This window comes from Entelurus aequoreus, linkage group LG27 (genome assembly GCF_033978785.1).
Source record: "Entelurus aequoreus isolate RoL-2023_Sb linkage group LG27, RoL_Eaeq_v1.1, whole genome shotgun sequence".
NCBI lineage: Eukaryota > Metazoa > Chordata > Actinopteri > Syngnathiformes > Syngnathidae > Entelurus > Entelurus aequoreus.
The window spans coordinates 21,813,223-21,835,393 of NC_084757.1; the positions used below are offsets into that span (position 1 = coordinate 21,813,223).

The following is a 22,171-nucleotide window of genomic DNA, read 5'->3' on the forward strand; positions in this document are numbered from 1 at the left end:
CTGATGATTTTAGGTTGTCCTGAAGAATTTGAAGGTAATCCTCCTTTTCATTGTCCCATTTAAAGCACCAGTTCTATTAACAGCAAAACAGGCCCAGAGCACAATACTACCACCACCATGCTTGACGGTGGGCATGGTGTTCCTCGGATTGATGAAATGTCTTTTTGTGACCAACAAGTATGTGCTCCAATCACTCTATCACAAAAAAAATAAGAGTTTTAGAAGGTACTGGAAACTCAAGACAGCCATGACATTATGTTCTTTACTAGTATATGTAAACTTTTGATCGCGACTGTATATATGTCAAAGGTCAAATGGCCGCATGTCAATAAGCATGCAAAAATAAAAGAAGCGCCAGACTTTGACCTCTCTGATGTGATTCATTTTAAAGTGGAGATGCTCTCCAGATAGAGCAGCCATGTTGTGTGCTCAAAGCTGCCGTGAGCCAATGAGGGCAAAGCAGTCTGGCTGCAACTGGGTGTGTTGTGTTGCGTTGGAGTTTCAACTTTGGACCCGCAGAGGAGCTCAGCTGAGTGAAACCAAAGAAACTCTTCGGAGACAATAGATCGTCCAAAACGGGATATTTTGGCTGGGGGGTTTTGTCTTGGGGCTTTGCCACCCAAGCAAGGAAACCATGGAACACTACCCTGATCAGGTAAATAGTCAATACAATCAATAATACAGTGATATTTCCAACCAAATTGTTTTTCACACTGTTATAGGTCTTGGATATGGTAATCACGCAATGTATCGTATTGTTTTTGTTAATGCTACAGTAGGGCGATTCAACTGGTGGCCACTGGGCCAAATACGGCACGTAAATGATATCAAACCGGCCCGCTAGTTCAAACTAACATTTACACAGCAGACTAGAAAGATTTTTTTGGACTAGTTTGTCCTAAAAACACCTATTTTATATTTTAGTAGTTTTTGTTGCAGTGTGTCCCTAAAAAACAGTTTTTTATTAAGGACCACATTGCAATCATGACTGCCCTTAGAAAGGCCGTAATGTCATGGCTGTCTTGAGTTTCCAATCATTCTTACAACTCTTATTTTTTTGTGATAGAGTGATTAGAGCACATACTTGTAGGTCACAAAAAACATTCATGAAGTTTGGGTCTTTTATGAATTTATTATGGGTCTACTGAAAATGTGACCAAATCTGCTGGGTCACATTTCTCTCATTGCCGAGAACTCAAACCACTGGTAAACGTTTTAGTGTGTCTGTATGCGGAGTAAAACTATGGAAGAAACTGGACTTACAGCACAAGCAATGCCTAACTATTAATCGATTTAAACTATTATACAAACATGGGGTCTGGTTCAAATATAGAGAGGAGGGTCTTTAATTTGACCTGCTGTTGTACTCTGTCTCAAAGTGTTAACATGTGCTCAATGTTTCCTTACCATTACTATGTTGTCTATTACCATTGTTGGTATTTTGTCTATTACCATTGTTGATATTTTGTCTATCACCATTGTTGGTATTTTGTCTATTACCATTGTTGGTATTTTGTCTATTACCATTGTTGATATTTTGTCTATTACCATTGTTGGTATTTTGTCTATTACAATTGTTGGTGTTTTGTCTATTACCATTGTTGGTATTTTGTCTATTACCATTGTTGGTATTTTGTCTATTACCATTGTTGGTATTTTGTCTATTACCATTGTTGGTATGTTCATTCTTCCTACATTGTTGATACACATTATTGTTACAGTGTAATAATTATTGTTACCTGTGGTAATGCCACTATGATACAACATTTGTATTATAATCCTTAAACAAAGTAACAGTGAAACTCAATGCATTAATCACTGAATCGAGAACTGGGGGCGGGATTAAATAAATTATCTTCTTCCCACTCCCTTTCAGGCAAAACTGGACAATCACGCATTACATACTGTACATTACCTTTTACACTATATTAATTTATATTATTATGTGTTGTCAACTTTGTACTTTTTTTTATGTCATTGCCTGAAATGACATACAGCAATGTTAATATTTGGTTACATGTCCCTTGGCAAGTTTCACTGCAATAAGGCGCTTTTGGTAGCCATCCACAAGCTTCTGGTTGAATTTTTGACCACTTCTCTTGACAAAATTGGTGCAGTTCAGCTATATTTGTTGTTTTTCTGACATGGACTTGTTTCTTCAGCATTGTCCACACGTTTAAGTCAGGACTTTAGGAAGGCCATTCTAAAACCTTAATTCGAGCCTGATTTAGCCATTCCTTTACCACTTTTGACGTGTGTTTGGGGTCATTGTCCTGTTGGAACACCCAACTGCGCCCAAGACCCAACCTCCGGGCTGATGATTTTAGGTTGTCCTGAAGAATTTGGAGGTAATCCACATTTTTCATTGTCCCATTTACTCTCTGTAAAGCACCAGTTCCATTGGCAGCAAAACAGGCCAAGAGCATAATACTACCACCCCCATGTTTGATGGTAGGATTGGTGTTCCTGAGATTAAAGGCCTCACCTTTTCTCCTCCAAACATATTGCTGGGTATTGTGGCCAATTTTTGACCAAGCAGATTTGCTCGCATTTTCAGTAGACCCATAATAAATTCATAAAAGAACCAAACTTCATGAATGTTTTTTGTGACCAACAAGTATGTGCTCCAATCACTCTATCACAAAAAAATAAGAGTTGTAAAAATTATTGGAAACTCAAGACAGCCATGACATTATGTTCTTTACAAGTGTATGTACCCTTTTGACCACGACTGTATATGAATATAGACATTTAATAGCCGTGTTACACAATTTGCATAGGCAATTATGTTTGAAGTATTATATTTTTTACTAATAGATTGATGGATAACTTGCTTTGAAATCGTAAATCAATGTGACAAGCAGCTATTTAAATATTGGTTCTGTGACGGAGCTCTTAACTCAAAACACTCAAAATCAACGTCTCCGGTTGAAAATAATCAATAAATCCATTAAATGGTGCTTGCCCCCGTCCGCTGAAAAAAGCACCATATTAACATGTAACATTCATTTTTTTTAAATAATATATTGTGTAAAAACAATACAATGTAATATACTGCTAACAAGTACAGTAGTTTGTATGTAATGTAAATGTTCAGCCTCTACCTTTGGAAAGCAGACTTTTACTGTATCTCCTTAAAGCTGTTTCTTTATCAAACACACCATCAGCAGCTTTTCCATATGTTCATAGATAAATATCCGCTGTTTAGATATTATTTTAATATCCTTGGCTGGCGTTAGACTCATTCTGCCTCAATATGGTGCAGACTAGCTGTGATACTTGTCCTGCTTTAAAGTTTGCGACGTTCTGTCATATTTATTTAAATGTATTTTCTTTTTTTTAAATATATATTATCCACTTCTTCTTCTAAGGCACTGTCCTTCACACTAATTTTCTTCCAATTTTTGCAAAACAAAGTTATATCTATCTTTAGCTATAAACTAAGGGGTGTCAAACTCATTTTAGCTCAGGGGCCGCACAAAGAAAAATCTGGTAAAATCATGGCATAAGAATTTAAAAATAAACACAACTTCAGATTAATTTCTTTGTCTTACTTTGGCCAAAAATAGAACAAGTACATTCTGAAAATGTACATACTACAAATAATCCTCTTGGCAAAACACATGACGTAAGAGGAAAAAATTGGTGCAGTTTCAAAAACACCATGAAGAACACAATGAACGTAGACTTTGTCTCAGTGTTTTTACAAAGCCATTAAACTTTGAGCACTTCCTGTTTAGCGTTCTAACTGTCAGGCTTGGACAAAAGATAGGACTCAGATGCAGAGTAGGGATTAATTCGGCAGGCTTTTATTTTGAAAGCTTCCTTTCACCCCCAGAGTCAGGGCAATTCAATATAGACTATAACTAAAATAGTCGGCAAAAAAGGTTCCACAAAAGGGAATAACCGAACATCACTCCGAAAGGAGGAAAACACAAAAACAATAACGAACTATACTTGGCGCCGTATATTAAATTAAATTTATTATAAACAAAAAACGAGGGAGAAACAATGGCTATGAAACTTCTACACTGTCTCTAATCTAAAAAAAAAAGGTTAACAAAAAATGTCACTCAAAAAATTGAGGAAAAGGAACAACTTTAAGAAAAACTGAAAACTCACCACTTCGGCTGTAAAACTAAATAACACAAAATCAATCTGCTGAGGAGGAGAAAACGAAATCTCAAAATATCAATGAAGGAATTCAGGATCAAGATATTCAAACACGAGACGAGGCAATGCATGGACAGGAAGCCAGAGAGGCACGAATAAACGAGACAATCTGGCACAGAACAAAAGTAGGCGTGGGCTTATGATACACATGAAGGTAATGGGGAACAGGTGGAAACAATCAGGGACCAGGGATGACGTCAGACTGATGACACAAAAGGAAGGGCAAGTGACCTGAAACGAGAAGAGTTACTTTTCAAAATAAAACATGTAATTCACAAGTCAGAAGAAACCAAGACAAGACATCCCTCACCGCAGTGTGACACTAACGTTGGCAATTTGTTAAAAATATTTGGAAAAGCAACCTATTGTTTCCACAAACCGCCGCATTGGTGAAATCTGCATACTGCCACAACACATTCATTTATCATCATTCAAATATTATAATTAAACAAGGTGTCAGTTATCAAAACGACGGGCTACCATTGCATTGTGGGGAATGGAGTATTGGTGCGTGCAAAACAGCAGTAGGCGGCTGTGGCCTGCGGGCCGGTTCTAATACTAATCAAATATCATCCCAGGGGCCATAGATGATTCATCCTTGATTTTGACACCACTGTACTAATGCAAGCGAGCAGATGATTTGGTCGAATCTTATGGGGTTCACTGTGAAGTTTGGCAGGGATGCTTGTAACTCACATGTTTGCTTGCAACTTTAAGCATAACATTTCTTATCTCAAAACAATTTTAAGTAGGGGCCCTCTGAGTTGAGATACCCTTGATAACCAAAACAATGATTGGAATATCTCATGATCAGATTAAATTGGAGTTGAGAAGGTATGCAATTGCATGAGGTTAGGGATGTCCGATAATATCGGACTGCCGATATTATCGGCCGATAAATGCTTTAAAATGTAATATCGGAAATTATCGGTATCAAAATTATCAGTATCAGTTTCAAAAAGAAAAATGTATGACTTTTTAAAACGCCGCTGTGTACACGGACGTAGGGAGAAGTACAGAGCGCCAATAAACCTTAAAGACACTGCCTTTGCGTGCCAGCCCAATCACATAATATCTACGGCTTTTCACACAAGTGAATGCAAGTCATGCTTGGTCAACAGCCATACAGGTCACACTGAGGGTGGACGTATAAACAACTTTAACACTGTTACAAATATGCGCCACACTGTGAACCCACACCAAACAAGAATGACAAACACATTTCGGGAGAATATCCGCATCGTAACACAACATAAACACAACAGAACAAATACCCAGAACCCCTTGCAGCACTAACTCTTCCGGGACGCTACAATCTACACCCCCGCTACCTTCTACCCCCTCCTCATGCTCTCTCAGGGAGAGCATGTTCCAAATTCCAAGCTGCTGTTTTGAGGCACATTAGGAAAAAAAATGCAGTTTGTGACTTCAATAATAAATATGGCAGTGCCATGTTGGCATTTTTTTCCATAACTTGAGTTGATTTATTTTGGAAAACCTTGTTACATTGTTTAATGCATCCAGCGGGGCATCACAACAAAATTAGGCATAATAATGTGTTAATTCCACGACTGTATATATCGGTATCGGTTGATATAGGAATCAGTAATTAAGAGTTGGACAATATCGGAATATCGGATATCGGCAAAAAAGCCATTATCGGACATCTCAACATGAGGTACATTTTTTGTCATGTGAAATAAGTACATTTAGTAAGAAAGTGCTTTCTTGACACACAGTATTTCTCGCCTTTCGTGGCCTTTATTTCAACCACTGTGATATAGAGGATCTTTGACCGTTTTTTTTGTAGTCGTTCTTTTAAAAAACAAAGCACTCCTATTATATACTATATATAAATTATTATTATTATTATTATTATAAATTATTTTTGACCAACATTTTACAGCAGGTCCTTAAAAAGAGCATAGCGATCCTGTCTTTTCGAGGATATTTAATTGGTGTTTTTTGGAATTACACCAGGCTACAACGAATAATCAATGCAATCCATTAGAAAACCTATTTTATTGGTTTTCTATTGCTACGATTAATTGTTAAATGAGTGCAACTAATAAATATTGATCAAATCGGGACCAAAGTTTTTAATACGCTGACATAGTTTCCAAAGCACACATGAGAGCGCTGGTGTGTGTGTGGCAGTGAACAAAGATTGTTTATTTTATAAATGCACAAAGGTTAAGTGTAATTTCAGTGATGTGCATTTACAAACCCCGTTTCCATATGAGTTGGGAAATTGTGTTAGATGTAAATATAAACGGAATACAATGATTAGCAAATCATTTTCAACCCATATTCAGTTGAATGCACTACAAAGACAACATATTTGATGTTCAAACTCAAACTTTCTTTTTTTTTTTGCAAATAATTATTAACTTAGAATTTCATGGCTGCAACATGTGCCAAATTAGTTGGGAAAGTGCATGTTCACCACTGTGTTACATGGCCTTTCCTTTTAACAACACTCAGTAAACGTTTGGGAACTGAGGAGACACATTTTTGAAGCTTCTCAGGTGGAATTCTTTCCCATTCTTGCTTGATGTACAGCTTAAGTTGTTCAACAGTCCGGGGGTCTCCGTTGTGGTATTTTAGGCTTCATAATGCGCCACACATTTTCAATAGGAGACAGGTCTGGACTACAGGCAGGCCAGTCTAGTACCCGCACTCTTTTACTATGAAGCCACGTTGATGTAACATGTGGCTTGGCATTGTCTTGCTGAAATAAGCAGGGGTGTCCATGGTAACGTTGCTTGGATGGCAACATATGTTGCTCCAAAACCTGTATGTACCTTTCAGCATTAATGGCGCCTTCACGGATGTGTAAGTTACCCATGTCTTGGGCACTAATACACCCCCATACCATCACAGATGCTGGCTTTTCAACTTTGCGCCTATAACAATCCGGATGGTTCTTTTCCTCTTTGGTCCGGAGGACACGACGTCCACAGTTTCCAAAAACAATTTGAAATGTGGACTCGTCAGACCACAGAACACTTTTCCACTTTGTATCAGTCCATCTTAGATGAGCTCAGGCCCAGGGAAGCCGACGGCGTCTCTGGGTGTTGTTGATAAACGGTTTTCGCCTTGCATAGGAGAGTTTTAACTTGCACTAACAGATGTAGCGACCAACTGTAGTTACTGACAGTGGGTTTCTGAAGTGTTCCTGAGCCCATGTGGTGATATCCTTTACACACTGATGTCGCTTGTTGATGCAGTACAGCCTGAGGGATCGAAGGTCACCGGCTTAGTTGCTTACGTGCAGTGATTTCTCCAGATTCTCTGAACCCTTTGATGATATTACGGACCGTAGTTGGTGAAATCTCTAAATTCCTTGCAATAGCTGGTTGAGAAAGGTTTTTCTTAAACTGTTCAACAATTTGCTCACACATTTGTTGACAAAGTGGTGACCCTCGCCCCATCCTTGTTTGTGAATGACTGAGCATTTCATGGAATCTACTTTTATACCCAACCATGGCACCCACCTGTTCCCAATTTGCCTGTTCACCTGTGGGATGTTCCAAATAAGTGTTTGATGAGCATTCCTCAACTTTATCAGTATTTATTGCCACCTTTCCCAACTTCTTTGTCACGTGTGGCTGGCATCAAATTCTAAAGTTTAATGATTATTTGCACAAAAAAAAAAGTTTATCAGTTTGAACATCAAATATGTCGTCTTTTTAGCATATTCAACTGAATATGGGTTGAAAATGATTTGCAAATCATTGTATTCCGTTTATATTTACATCTAACACAATTTCCCAACTCATATGGAAACGGGGTGTGTATTAGAAAAAACAATTAACGAAGGTTACTGCAAGTAGAAAGATTTGTGTTTATTTTAACTATTTCCCTAAAATACGCATTGATGCTTTTAAGTCTTTTATCCAATTATTTTATTATTCAAACAAACTAATTGATAGATTACTTGATTATTCTTTTTTTTTTTTTAGAACAATGAAAGTCATGGGAAGTAGAAAAATATTTGTTCATTTCAACTATTTCCTTAAAATACGCATTGATGCTATAAAGAGTGTTATTCGATTCCTTGGTTGGTCAAACAAATTAATCGATAGATTACTTGATTATTCATTTAACGATAATGAAGGTTATGGCAAGTTGAAAAATATTTGCTTGTATAAACTATTTTCCCTAAAATACACATTGAGGCTATAAAGTATTTTATCTGATTATTTGATTACTAAAATAATCGATAGCTGCAGCTCTGCTCATGATACATACAGTAGAAGATCTTTGTCTAACATTTTTGTAGTAGGTTCTTATAAGCAGCACAGTGATCTTGTCCTATAAAGCAGGGTCCCCAAACTTTTTTGCACCAGACACCGGTTTAATTTAGGCATTATTTTTAGCGGCCAGCCTTCTACATTTGGCAGATAATTACAGCAAATTTAAGTGCATTAAAAATACAACTCACCTTAACTGCTGAATTAGAAGGAGCCCAGGCCTTCTTCTCTTTGCAAAAAAGCTATCCATTCACTTTTGTTCTTCACCGTATTTTTCGGACTATAAGTCGCAGTTTTTTTCATAGTTTGGCCGGGGATGCGACTTATACTCAGGAGCGACTTATGTGTGAAATTATTAACACATTACCGTAAAATATCAAATAATATTATTTAGCTCATTCACGTAAGAGACTAGACTTATAAGATTTCATGCGATTTAGCGATTAGAAGTGACAGATTGTTTGGTAAACGTATAGCATGTTCTATATGTTATAGTTATTTGAATGACTCTTACCATAACATGTTACGTTAACATACCAGGCACGTTCTCAGTTGGTTATTTATGCCTCATATAACGTACACTTATTCAGCCTGTTGTTCACTATTCTTTATTTAATTTAAATTGCCTTTCAAATGTATATTCTTGGTGTTGGGTTTTATCAAATAAATGTCCCCAAAAATTGCGACTTACATATGTTTTTTCCTTCTTTATTATGCATTTTCCGTCGGTGCGACTTATACTCCGGGGCGACTTATACTCCGAAAAGTACGGTACTCATTTTTGCTAGCTTGTGGGTTTATTTTTTTTGGCTAACGTATCTGATGCGTTATACGTGATACGCCATAGCCGAGGACAAGCGCATATACATATATAATAAAACAATAAGTATTTGCCATTAGTTCCAATATATTTATCTGGCCTTCTAACCCTATGGATGTCTATTTATATTGTAAACATTACTTATTTATATTGTGTGCAATATTTTATACATCATGCTTTTTTGCTGCAGTAAACACATTAGTTTATGCTAAATACAGCAGGGAAGGGATTCGCGTGAGAGGAAGAGGGGGCTTAATCATTTTGTAATGCAGTCTGCTGAAAATGATGGAAAGCGCCACTCTACATAGCAACTAACGCGGTGGTCAAAGTTAGAATTCCCACAAAACACATTTTAAGATATTCAACACTCTACTGCCTGTTGGTGGCTAAAGTGGGCAGTGCACCCCACAATTTGTCACGTTTCATGTGTCAGGTGAACCGTGACAAATGGGGACTTATGTACCTTCCTACTGTACTAAGTGCAATAATAGCAGCCCTTAAACTTACTAAGCCACGGGGTATGTGTAGTGTCTTCCTTTAGCAACAATTTAGCACACCTGCCCTTTAGCACTAAAGCACTTTAAGTACCATGGTGACTTTAGTCTTGATCTTTCCTGAGTCATGCAGCAACCTACTGTTTTATATGGGTCTGCCTTCCATTGTATTTTTAGTATTATTTCCGACAACATGGGCATTGTTGTTTATACCATCAGACCATCAAATTAACCTTTGGCTACAATCTGGCTCATTTACATGTTATATGTTCACTAGACTTAGACTTAGACTTAGACAAACTTTAATGATCCACAAGGGAAATTATTCAACACAGTAGCTCAGTTACAATGATGGAAAGTGTAAGGATGGAAAGGACAATGCAGGTATAAATAGAGAAATATAATGATAAGAAAATCTAACATATATACGAATATATACATATGTGTACAGAATAATATATATGCAGATATATTATATTATGTCTATAACATATATACAATATATACCAATGACCATGTACAATATTACAGTATATACAGTTTATGTGACAGCAGCAGCATAATATAGAGAGTAGATCCAGCAGGAAATAGAAAATAGACATTATTTCCTTATCTCCAACATATCTGATGTTCAAACTGATAAAACAAATTTTTTGTTGCAAATAATCATTAACTTTAGAATTTGATGCCAGCAACACGTGACAAAGAAGTTGGGAAAGGTGGCAATAAATACTGATAAAGTTGAGGAATGCTCATCAAACACTTATTTGGAACATCCCACAGGTGTGCAGGCTAATTGGGAACAGGTGGGTGCCATGATTGGGTATAAAAACAGCTTCCCAAAAAATGCTCAGTCTTTCACAAGAAAGGATAGGGCGAGGTACACCCCTTTGTCCACAACTGCGTGAGCAAATAGTCAGATCGGTAGGTTGTGAGTTCAAACCCCGGCCGAGTCATACCAAAGACTATAAAAATGGGACCCATTACCTCCCTGCTTGGCACTCAGCATCAAGGTTTGGAATTGGGGGTTAAATCACCAAAAATGATTCCCGGGCGCAGCACCGCTGCTGCTCACTGCTCCCCTCACCTCCCAGGGGGTGAACAAGGGGATGGGTCAAATGCAGAGGACACGTTTCGCCACACCTAGTGTGTGTATGACAATCATTGGTACTTTAAACAGTTTAAGAACAACGTTTCTCAAAGTGCAATTGCAAGAAATTTAGGGTTTTCAACATCTACGGTCCATAATATCATCAAAAGGTTCAGAGAATCTGGAGAAATCATTCCACGTAAGCGGCATGGCCGGAAACCAACGTTGAATGACCGTGACCTTCGATCCCTCAGACGGCACTGTATCAAAAACCGACATCAATCTCTAAAGGATATCACCACATGGGCTCGCTGCATCTGTAAGTGCAAGTTAAAGCTCTACTATGCAAAGCGAAAGCCATTTATCAACAACATCCAGAAACGCTACCGGCTTCTCTGGGCCCGAAATCATCTAAGATGGACTCATGCAAAGTGGAAAAGTGTTCTGTGGTCTGACGAGTCCACATTTCAAATTGTTTTTGGAAATATTCGACACCGTGTCATCCGGACCAAAGGGGAAGCGAACCATCCAGACTGCTATCGACGCAAAGTTCAAAAGCCAGCATCTGTGATGGTATGGGGGTGTATTAGTGCCCAAATCATGGGTAACTTACACATCTGTGAAGGCGCCATTAATGCTGAAAGGTACATACAGGTTTTGGAACAACATATGCTGCCATCTAAGCGCCGTCTTTTTCATGGACGCCCCTGCTTATTTCAGCAAGACAATGCCAAGCCACATTCAGCACGTGTTACAACAGCGTGGCTTCGTAAAAAAAGAGTGCGGGTACTTTTCTGGCCCGCCTGCAGTCCAGACCTGTCTCCCATCGAAAATGTGTGGCGCATTATGAAGTGTAAAATACGACTGAAGCTCTACATAAAACAAGAATGGGAAAGAATTCCACTTTCAAAACTTCAACAATTAGTTTCCTCAGTTCCCAATCGTTTATTGAGTGTTGTTAAAAGAAAAGGTGATGTAACACAGTGGTGAACATGCCCTTTCCCAACTACTTTGGCACGTGTTGCAGCCATGAAATTCTAAGTTAATTATTATTTGCAAAAAAAAAAAAGTTTGAGTTTGAACATCAAATATCTTGTCTTTGTAGTGCATTCAATTGAATATGGGTTGAAAATGATTTGCAAATCATTGTATTCCGTTTATATTTACATCCAACACAATTTCCCAACTCATATGGAAACGGGGTTTGTAGTATTATGATAAAAGTTGGAATTTTACTCAATACCAGTCGCAATTTTACAAGAAAAGCTTAAAATGTTGGCAACTTTATGAAAAGAGTCGTAATTTTACTCGACAAAAGTCACAATTGTATAAGAAAACTTTAAAAATGTTTGCAATGTTATAATATTCTGACTTTTACTTGGCAAAATTATGACAAAAGTCATAATTTTACTAAAAAAATGGCAATTTTGTGATAAAAGTCAGAATTTTATATGACAAATGTCACCATTTTGCATTAAAAAGTAATAATGTTACATTAAGTAATAATTTTACGAGAAAATATTGCAATATTACAGAAACAAAGAATATGAGAAATTGTTCCCAATTTTATAAGAAAAAAGTCGACACATTTATTTATTTATTTTTTTGTTTGTAATTGTTTTTCAATCTTCATTATTTACTTCAAGTTATTACAGTATGTCTTTATATACATACATATATATGCATTTCAATTTCTTACACACACTTGTTATTACAGATGTTCGCCAGAAGGGGAGCACTTCAAATTTTTACACACACTTGTTATTTCATATGTTGACCAGAGGGGGAGCGCTTTTAAAACCGACACACAGTCAATTAGAAAAATCCCTCCTTTTTGGGACCACCGTAATTTTGATAGATTTCACCACCAGGGGTGCAAATGAGACATTCTCTATTAGATGCAATATGCATACTGTACATATACAAGTACCATATTTTTCTGACTATAAGTCGCAGTTTTTTTCATAGTTTTGGGGTGCCACTTATACTCAGGATCGACTTATGTGTGAAATTATTAACACATTACCGTAAAATATCAAATAATATTATTTAGCTCCTTCACGTAAGAGACTAGACGTATAAGATTTCATGGGATTTAGCGAGTAGGAGTGACAGATTGTTTGGTAAACGTATAGCATGTTCTATATGTTATAGTTATTTGAATGACTCTTACCATAATATGTTACGTTAACATACCAGGCACGTTCTCAGTTGGTTATTTATGCGTCAGATAACGTACACTTATTCAGCCTGTTGTTCACTATTCTTTATTTATTTTAAATTGCCTTTCAAATGTCTATTCTTGGTGTTGGGTTTTATCAAATAAATGTCCCCAAAAAATGCCACTTATACTCCAGTGCGACTTATATATGTCAGGACATGGACTATGATGCAGTTTCCTGCGTGTGTTGCTTTCCCGAGATGCAAACAAACTGAAGCCGACATGGCGTGCAGGTGAGGACATGTTTAATATTTTAACTCAAAAGGGTATAAACAAAAAGCGCTCACAGCGGAGGTAAAAAACTTGACTATGAAAACAAAAGGCGCGCACAAAGGCGGAGAACGATAAACATGAAACAAAAACTTACTTGACATAGAACTGTGAACATGTCATGAAGCAAAACGATGATAACGTGCAGAGCATAAATATGATGTCGCCAGGCCGACTAACAGAAAACAACGGACTTAAATAATACAGACATGATTGGTGAAAACAGGTGCGTGACTCTGAACGTGAAACAGGTGCGTGACGTGACAGGTGAAAACTAATGGGTTACTACGGTGACAACACAAACAAAAGTGCACAAGGAGTCCAAAAACAAAACCGAACAGGACTAAAACACAACATGATCACACAGACATGACAATATATGTTTTGTTCCCTTCTTTATTATGCATTTTCGTCCGGTGTGACTTATAGTCCGAAGAATACGGTACAAAAACATAATATTTGATACAGCTCAGAATGTGATTGGTATGGTTGGTAAAAAATTCTATCATTCTCACTTTCACTTTTTCAGTATATCGCAGTGAATTAAGTATCTATATATTTTTTCTTTCCCTATAATGACTATGACGTAATCGCTGTAATGTCATATCATTGGCTTATTATTAGTTACTGTGGCAGACTTGTACAGTTGCAGGCTGCAAGTGTTATAGTATTTGCTTGCAATCACCTTCGGGAGGAACTAAATGATAACAAGTGTTGTGTGAAGTGTCAAACAGGCTGGGAACATATTGTACAAAACACTGCGTTCACACAGGACGGCGATAAGTGGTATAGGCACAGCTGAAGCATTGTCGGTGACCTTTTGTTTGTCTCTTTGTGGGCCTCAAAGTGTGTTGTAACTAAATGTCACGACGACAGCAGGCTTGTGATGGCATGGAGCTGCTCGACTGGCTGTTTGATCAAAACGACGGCATCCTCCGGCACGACCAAGCGGGACAACAAGAAGCAGGCAACCAGCAGCACAACTGGCCAATGCAGGAGCCAAATGTGCGTAGAACTGTCAATCTTACTCTTCTATCATGTTATCACAGTTAGAAACACATGAAGAAAAAAAAATTCATTAAAAACCCGCAGATGCTCCAGCTGGCTGAGCAGGCCGACGCCGACTTCCTCAACGCGCTCCTGAGTGGGAGCGATTCTATGTTGGCCCCGTCGCCCAGCGACAGCGGGATCAGCGAGGACCCACCCTCGGACCAGATGGATAGCCCCCAGCGACCCGAGAGCCCCCCCGGCGATGCTCGCCGTTTCAGTCTGAGGACGCAAAGCAAAGCAGCCTTGGAAGCCCGAGTCGCCGTCAAGTCCGGTAAGTCACTCATCAAGTCATTGATTGACGCGCCAAGTATTAGGTACACTAGTATCAAAAAGAGTGCTGGAAAACTATACTCAGTGCACTTAGAGCAGGGGTATCCAAAGTGCGGCCCGCAGGTAGTTTTTTAACGGCCCCACGGCACATTCTAAAAATACGATGAAAAAAAAATAAAAAACATAAAAAGTGGTATAAAAGAGCAAACAGGTGAAATATAACAAGAAAAAGTTGCATTATTTACTCTAATAACACAAAGCTGCCATGCAGGCTGTTTCTGTCTTTAAAAAATAACAATGAATCAAAATCAATGTCATTATGAATTATTGACCTATTCGAGGCTCCATTTACTTCACATTAAAGGCCTACTGAAATTATTATTTTTTTATTTAAACAGGCATAGCAGATCCATTCTATGTGTCATACTTGATCATTTCGCGATATTGCCATATTCTTGCTGAAAGGATTTAGTAGAGAACATCGACGATAAAGTTTGCAACTTTTGGTCGCTGATAAAAAAGCCATGCCTGTACCGGAAGTAGCGTGACGTCGCAGGTTGAAGGGCTCCTCACATTTCCCCATTGTTTACACCAGCCGAGAGAGCGATTCGGACCGAGAAAGCGACGATTACCCCATTAATTTGAGTGAGGATGAAAGATTCGTGGATGAGGAACGTGAGAGTGAAGGACTAGAGTGCAGTGCAGGATGTATCTTTTTTCGCTCTGACCATAACTTAGGTAAAAGGGCTCATTGGATTCCACACTTTCTCCTTTTTCTATTGTGGATCACGGATTTGTATTTTAAACCACCTCGGATACTATATCCTCTTGAAAATGAGAGTCGAGAACACGAAATGGACATTCACAGTGACTTTTATCTCCATGACAATACATCGGTTAAGCACTTTAGCTACGGAGCTAACGTGATAGCATCGTGCTTAAATGCAGATAGAAACAAAAGAAATAAGCCCCTGACTGGAAGGATAGACAGAAGATCAACAATACTACTATCAGGAGACACCGAACCAAACACTGGACCTGTAACTACACGGTTAATGCTGTGCCGCCTGTCTAAGCCTAGCAATGCTGTTGCTAACGATGCCATTGAAGCTAACTTAGCTACGGGACCTCGTCAGAGCTATGATAAAAACATTAGCGCTCCACCTACGCCAGCCCTCATCTGCTCATCAACACCCGTGCTCACCTGCGTTCCAGCGATCGACGGCGCGACGAAGGACTTCACCCGGTCATCGATGCGGTCGGCAGCTAGCGTCGTATAGCGCGTCTGCTATCCAACTGTGTTGCTGCAGCCAGCCACTAATACACCGATCCCACCTACAACTTTCTTCTTTGCAGTCTCCATTGTTCATTAAACAAATTGCAAAAGATTCACCAACACAGATATCCAGAATACTGCGGAATTTTGCGATGAAAACAGAGCTGTTTGTATTGGGATACAATGTGTCCGAATACTTTCGGTTCAACCATTGACGTCACGCGCATACGTCATCATATATAGACGTTTTCAAGCGGAAGTTTCCCGGGAAATTTAAAATTGCACTTTATAAGTTAACCCGGCCGTATTGGCATGTGTTGCAATGTTAAGATTTCATCATTGATATATAAACTATCAGACTGCGTGGTCGGTAGTAGTGGCTTTCAGTAGGCCTTTAATTATTCCACTTTGAGATATTTTTTGGGGAAAATGTTGCATATTTTTTGGTTGCCATTTAAAAAACAAAGTTTTTTAAAGAAGGGCCTAAAACGAACAAACAAAAAACCAAAACAACAATAAAACTTGTAATTGACGGATAGATCTGAAGTTGATCTTGAGACTATTGTGGTAAAAGTAAAAAAAAATGTTGGATTTATTTTTTTAAACTTTACTGAGCAGTACCCTTTTGGATCCCCAATAATTTTAGTGGGACTTTTAAAAAAAATAATGAATTAAAATCAATGTTGTTATGAGTTATTGACCTTTTTAAGACTCCAATTATTATATAATCTCAAATATTCCACTTTAAAATTTTATTGGGGGAAAACATTGCATATTTTGTGTTTTTTTCCATAAAAACACACGGTTTTCCTTGACAAAAATGGCATAAAACTTAAATCTTTAAAAGTGTTGTATTGACAGATAGACCTAATGTTGATCTAGAGATTTAAACCTTGAATAATAATAATAATAATAATAATAATAATAATAATACTAAATAATGACACATTTGTAATATTTGTTTTGACCAAAACCTCACCGGGTTAAAGTTTGAGTGGAGGCCTAAATGTATCTTTTTTATACATATATTGTATTGGTTTTTAAAATAAAAAATATCAAAATGGCCCCCGCTTGATTTGATTTTTCGGTGTGCGGCCCTCAGTGGAAAAAGTTTGGACACCCCTGGGTTAGAGTGTCCGCCCTGAGATCGGTAGGTTGTGAGTTCAAACCCCGGCCGAGTCATACCACAGACTATAAAAATGGGACCCATTACCTCCCTGCTTGGCACTCAGCATCAAGGGTTGGAATTGGGGGTTAAATCACCAAAAATGATTCCCGGGCGCGGCCACCGCTGCTGCTCACTGCTTCCCTCACCTCCCAGGGGGTGAACAAGGGGATGGGTCAAATGCAGAGGACAAATTTCACCACACCTAGTGTGTGTGTGTGTGTGACAATCATTGGTACTTTAACTTTTAACTTTACTGCACCCAGGGCCGTAACCAGGATTTGACAAATACGGAGGTCAACAAATAGTGGTCCAAGAGGAGCTTTGAAAGGCTGAAATCATGACCATATATATAATATTACATTGAGCAACACAATAATTACTTTTATTTACTATGCTGAAGTTAAGCGTATTAAACAATTTGAACATCATCAAAAGTTTTTAACATGGAATTAACTCAAGACCGCCTGCTTCAGAGTTCATGTCCTCGTCATGCGCACCATGAGGGCCATTGGAAATTAATACAATTTCATATGAAGTGCCTTGTCATTCAATAATTTACATTTGACACATGCTTTTTCCACACAAAATGCCCTCATGCCCCCCACAGAGAGCGAACTTAACGCAAAGCGCATGTTCTGTTCTGTTCTGTTCTGTTCTGTGACATGACGTGACAGTATTATAACGACAGCGTTTCACATCAATTTCATTCAGGTAAAAGCAACATTAGTGACGTGTGTATGATTTAATGTTAACAATATGTTGACAGCGCATGATGATGATTATAGATAAGGTGGTCTTCATTGCGTTAGGTTGTTGTCCGGCGTTGTAGCGGATCATAAGATCATATATTAAGAGAAGATGATCTACAGCAAGGGTCCCCAAACTTGGTTTAAAATAATTTGGCCGGGGGCCGGGCTGTATATAAATATGTATATATACTGTATATATAGTTGAGGTTACTGCGGTTTATCCGTTATACAGTGCTCAATACCGGGGTAGAGCAGAATATATATTAGGTCGGGAACAAACAGATGGTATTTCATCCCTACAAGCCTGTTTCGCAGGTTTCCCTGTTCTTTAGGTGATTTTATAAAAAATATTTTGAAATGTTTATAAAATCCCCTGAAGAGCAGGGAAAACCTGAAGAGCAGGGAAAACCTGCAAAACAGGCTTGTAGGGATGAAATAGCCTACAAGGCAGGTTTCCCTGCTCTTCAGGGGATTTTATAAAAAATATTTTAAAACACCTAATGTGTATATATATATATATATATATATATGTATATATATATACACATTATGTCAGGAAAAAACACAGAGGCTATTTCATCCCCACAAGCCTGTTTTGCAGGTTTCCCTGCCTGCTCTTCAGGGGATTTTATAAACATTTAAAAAAAAATATATATATATATATATATATATATATATATATATATATATATATATATATATATATATATATATATATATATATATATATATATATATATATATAATTCCTCGCGCACTAATTGACTGAAAGAGCGCGCACTTGCCGCGCGCTCGCCCGACACTGCGGTGCGTCACGTTATCGATGGGAAAATGCATTTTTAGACAATATAATTTGCCTGAGCGGCTTGGAGACACCGAGAGTAACAAACAGTAGAAAATGGATTAGAAAGGACAGATTTAAAAAAATAATAATAATAAAAAATAAAATAAAACTTTTTGTTTTTTTAACTTGGGACTCCCGCGGGCCGGATTTTGGACGTAGTTTGGGGACCCCTGTTCTCCAGCATGATGTACAGCGCACACAATGTCCCACACAAAGTATATTTGCAGTCAGTCATATCATCTTTTTCTTGTCACTTGAACATTGTTTTTAATTTTGTGGGAAGAAGTGTATGTAAAATGTCAATTAGGGAATGACAGAGCACAAACTTGCCGCTTCTGTCTTCGTCACTGACAGGAACATAATAGCAAAGTTCTTATTTTTAGTCACATTCGCTCCTGTTGCATTAATCCTTGTTTCGTAGATGTACTTGGCTTTGATCGCTGTCAATTTAGGAAGATTTACTAATCATGTTTTAATGACGTTAAACTTGTTGTTTTGCACCAGAACATATTCATAATTTGATTCTTAGTGAACAATGTATTTCCCATTGATTTGTTTTAGTACAAAACATGCATCAAATTAAATTCTAGTTTGATTGAAAGAGTTTTAAAAAATGTTTCATATCAATACAATTCTGGTTAAGGCCCTAGTTTAAGCAGCCCTGCAAACAATACACAGCCAAGCACAAAACCCAAAACTAGTGAAGTTGGCACGTTGTGTAAATTGTAAATAAAAACAGAATACAAAGATTTGCAAAAACCTTTTCAACTTATATTCAATTGAATAAACGGCAAAGACAAGATATTTAATGTTCGAACTGGCGAAAGAGTGTACGCCTCCTCTTTTATTTGGACTTTCCCTGATTACATGGCAAAAGCTGTTTCTAAGGGACAGGGGTCGTAAACAGCCATCGCCTTTGGTTACAGAACAGTTCAAAGAAAATGTCGTAAACAGTTCACATAAAAGGTCGTAAAACTGTTCAAAGAAGAGGCCCCTGTAGGGGAGTCAGGTCCTGCTTCCTCTTCGCTGTTGTAGTTCTTGGGTCAAAACAATATATTTCTGTTGATTACAATACATGAAAAAAACAGAACACCTTCATGTCGCTTCCCATCCTACACAGTGGAGTTTTACAAGCCTTCTTCTTGGTAGGTTCAAAGACAGCGTTTGTCTTCTCGCCGGGAACTCATTGAAACACAAAGTTTTGTGATAACTTAGATACAATTATTCTAACATGCATGTCCACAATGTATTCTTGTTTGTTTGTTTGTGTTTGTGTGTGTGTGTGTGAAAAGATGGCTGGGAGGCCGAGTTCCCCACAGAAAAAATGAGAGCGCCACAATATCCTTCGGATGTAAACAGAGTGCAGCCGTCCTCTGGCTTGCCGCTGACAGTTAAGGGTCTGCTGCTGTCTGGCACGGCCGAGCTGGTAAGTGAGACAAAGTGAGGCGGTGGTGATGGAGGAGGAGGAGGACGGAAGGATGATGGCTGATACTAATCTGTTGTGCTGCTCGACTCCACTGTTTACCTTTGGTGCGAGTAAGGCGGGTGAATACATTGGTTGAAAGTGCATGATTGAGCAAGCTTTGAAGGAAATTGCTTTTGTTTATTGGATCTAATGCATGTTTCATACTGCTGATTTAGAGCGGCAATATTTTGATAATTAAAGTGGTAGCTCGGTTTTTTATACGTCCCAGTTTTAGGCGAAAACTTTCCCCGTACGCTGTCTTGGTTTTAGTATGATTGAATACATATTGATGCGTTTTTTAAAATTGTTTTTTTAGCACAGCTCAAATATAATCCACCATACACAGTAACAATCTAAGGCCTATGTATCAAAGTCAAGGCCCGGGGGCCAGATCCAGCCCAGGAATGAATTATCTATCAAATCGATAGTGCTTACAAAGTACAAAGAAGAAAAAATATGAGAGATACCTTCAACCTTATTGGAAATCAATCAATCAATCAATGTTTATTTATATAGCCCTAAATCACAAGAAATGGGATATTCTTCATCTCAGTATGTTAATGAATGACTTAATTATCTATTAAGTCAGTCATTGTTGATTCAAGAGTGATATATGAACAAATATATCACTCTTGAATCAACACAGTAGTTAATACTATGGTCAATGTTAATTCAAATACTAAATGTGGGATATAAATAATAATGGAAGTATAATTGTTTGTATATAGTATATAAATTGGTACAAAGGTTTAACACGTGTACAAGGATATTTCACATGCCTTTAGGGGCGGTATAGCTCGGTTGGTAGAGTGGCCGTGCCAGCAACTTGAGGGTTACAGGTTCGATTCCCGCTTCCGCCATCCTAGTCACTGCCGTTGTGTCCTTGGGCAATACACTTTACCCGCCTGCTCCCAGTGGTTCCCACTGGCTTAAATGTAACTTAGATATTGGGTTTCACTATGTAAAGCGCTTTGAGTCACTAGAGAAAAGCGCTATATAAATATAATTAACTTCATTTTACTGTGTATATAATTGAACTGTGTTTATGTTGTGTATAATGTGTATTTATAATATGTTGTACAAAGGACATTTAATAATTTTCGGAAGTTCATTTTGTACTTGACATTGTTTATAGGGTTAGGCGCAATAAGTGTTCAACTTCAGCCTAAACCCTTTCGGTCTGCAACATTTTCATTTTCAATCTATGAATGTACAACTGTTTGTTTATTTTGTTGATGATTGACCGAAGAATAATAAACTAAACTATTACAAGAACTGCTGCATTAATCATTCACCGATGTAATTGTGTTACGAAAAGAAGACAGTAAATGAACGTATGTATTTGTAAACGCTCTGAAGTGGGAAAGGGTAGGATTAAATCAGCTGTGCTTCTTCCTATAATACATATGAAATTGTGTGATGTATTATACTGTTGACCTCTTTCTCCCTACTAAAAGTGAGAGACGAACAAACGCTATAAGCTGAGCTCAATGATTCTGATAGGTGAACATATCACTCAAATGGCAGTGACAGCAGAACAAAAATAAAAACCTAAGCCTGTGGTTATTTATGGCACTAATTAAAACCCTGACCTCGATTTAATGTTGAAAAATAGTGCAGCCCTAATTTACAGTAATACACCGTAAAAAAACAAAAAACTAATTTTACTATTAAAAAAAAAAAAGACATTTAATCGCCAGAATTTTACTGTAAAAAAAAAACACTGCTACAGTTTTTTTTTATTTACAGTAATATGCCAGGAAAACAAATACAAGTGTATAAAATAGAAGACATAAAACATTTAACTAAAAAGGAGAGGAATCAGAACAATAGCCGTTTAAAAAAAAATTCACATATAAAAAAAATGAATTAAAATATATACAAACAGTAACATACAAGACCACTTATGGTGGATGCACTCTGATTTGTTATCATGTTTAGCCTAATGATCTGTACACGAGAGCAGTCTGGAAACTCCCAAGTAGCAATCCCAGTCTATTAACACAAGAGGCGAAATGCACCCTG

The 22,171-nt window shown here is 37.7% G+C and overlaps 1 protein-coding gene across 3 annotated transcripts in view; it reads left to right on the plus strand.

Annotated features, from left to right (window-relative positions):
• The first annotated feature begins 516 nt into the window (after nt 1-516).
• The window catches only part of creb3l3a (cAMP responsive element binding protein 3-like 3a), a 36,098-nt gene continuing 14,443 nt past the window's right edge, over nt 517-22,171 (plus strand). For 2 of the 3 annotated variants that reach the window (XM_062039542.1, XM_062039544.1), the window contains exons 1-4: nt 517-655; nt 14,201-14,329; nt 14,417-14,645; nt 19,974-20,107. In XM_062039542.1, the coding sequence (XP_061895526.1) occupies nt 635-655; nt 14,201-14,329; nt 14,417-14,645; nt 19,974-20,107 (513 nt within the window). In that variant the 5' untranslated portion in view covers nt 517-634. The remainder of the gene's footprint in view (nt 656-14,200; nt 14,330-14,416; nt 14,646-19,973; nt 20,108-22,171) is intronic. The other variant, XM_062039543.1, reaches the window with a different exon arrangement.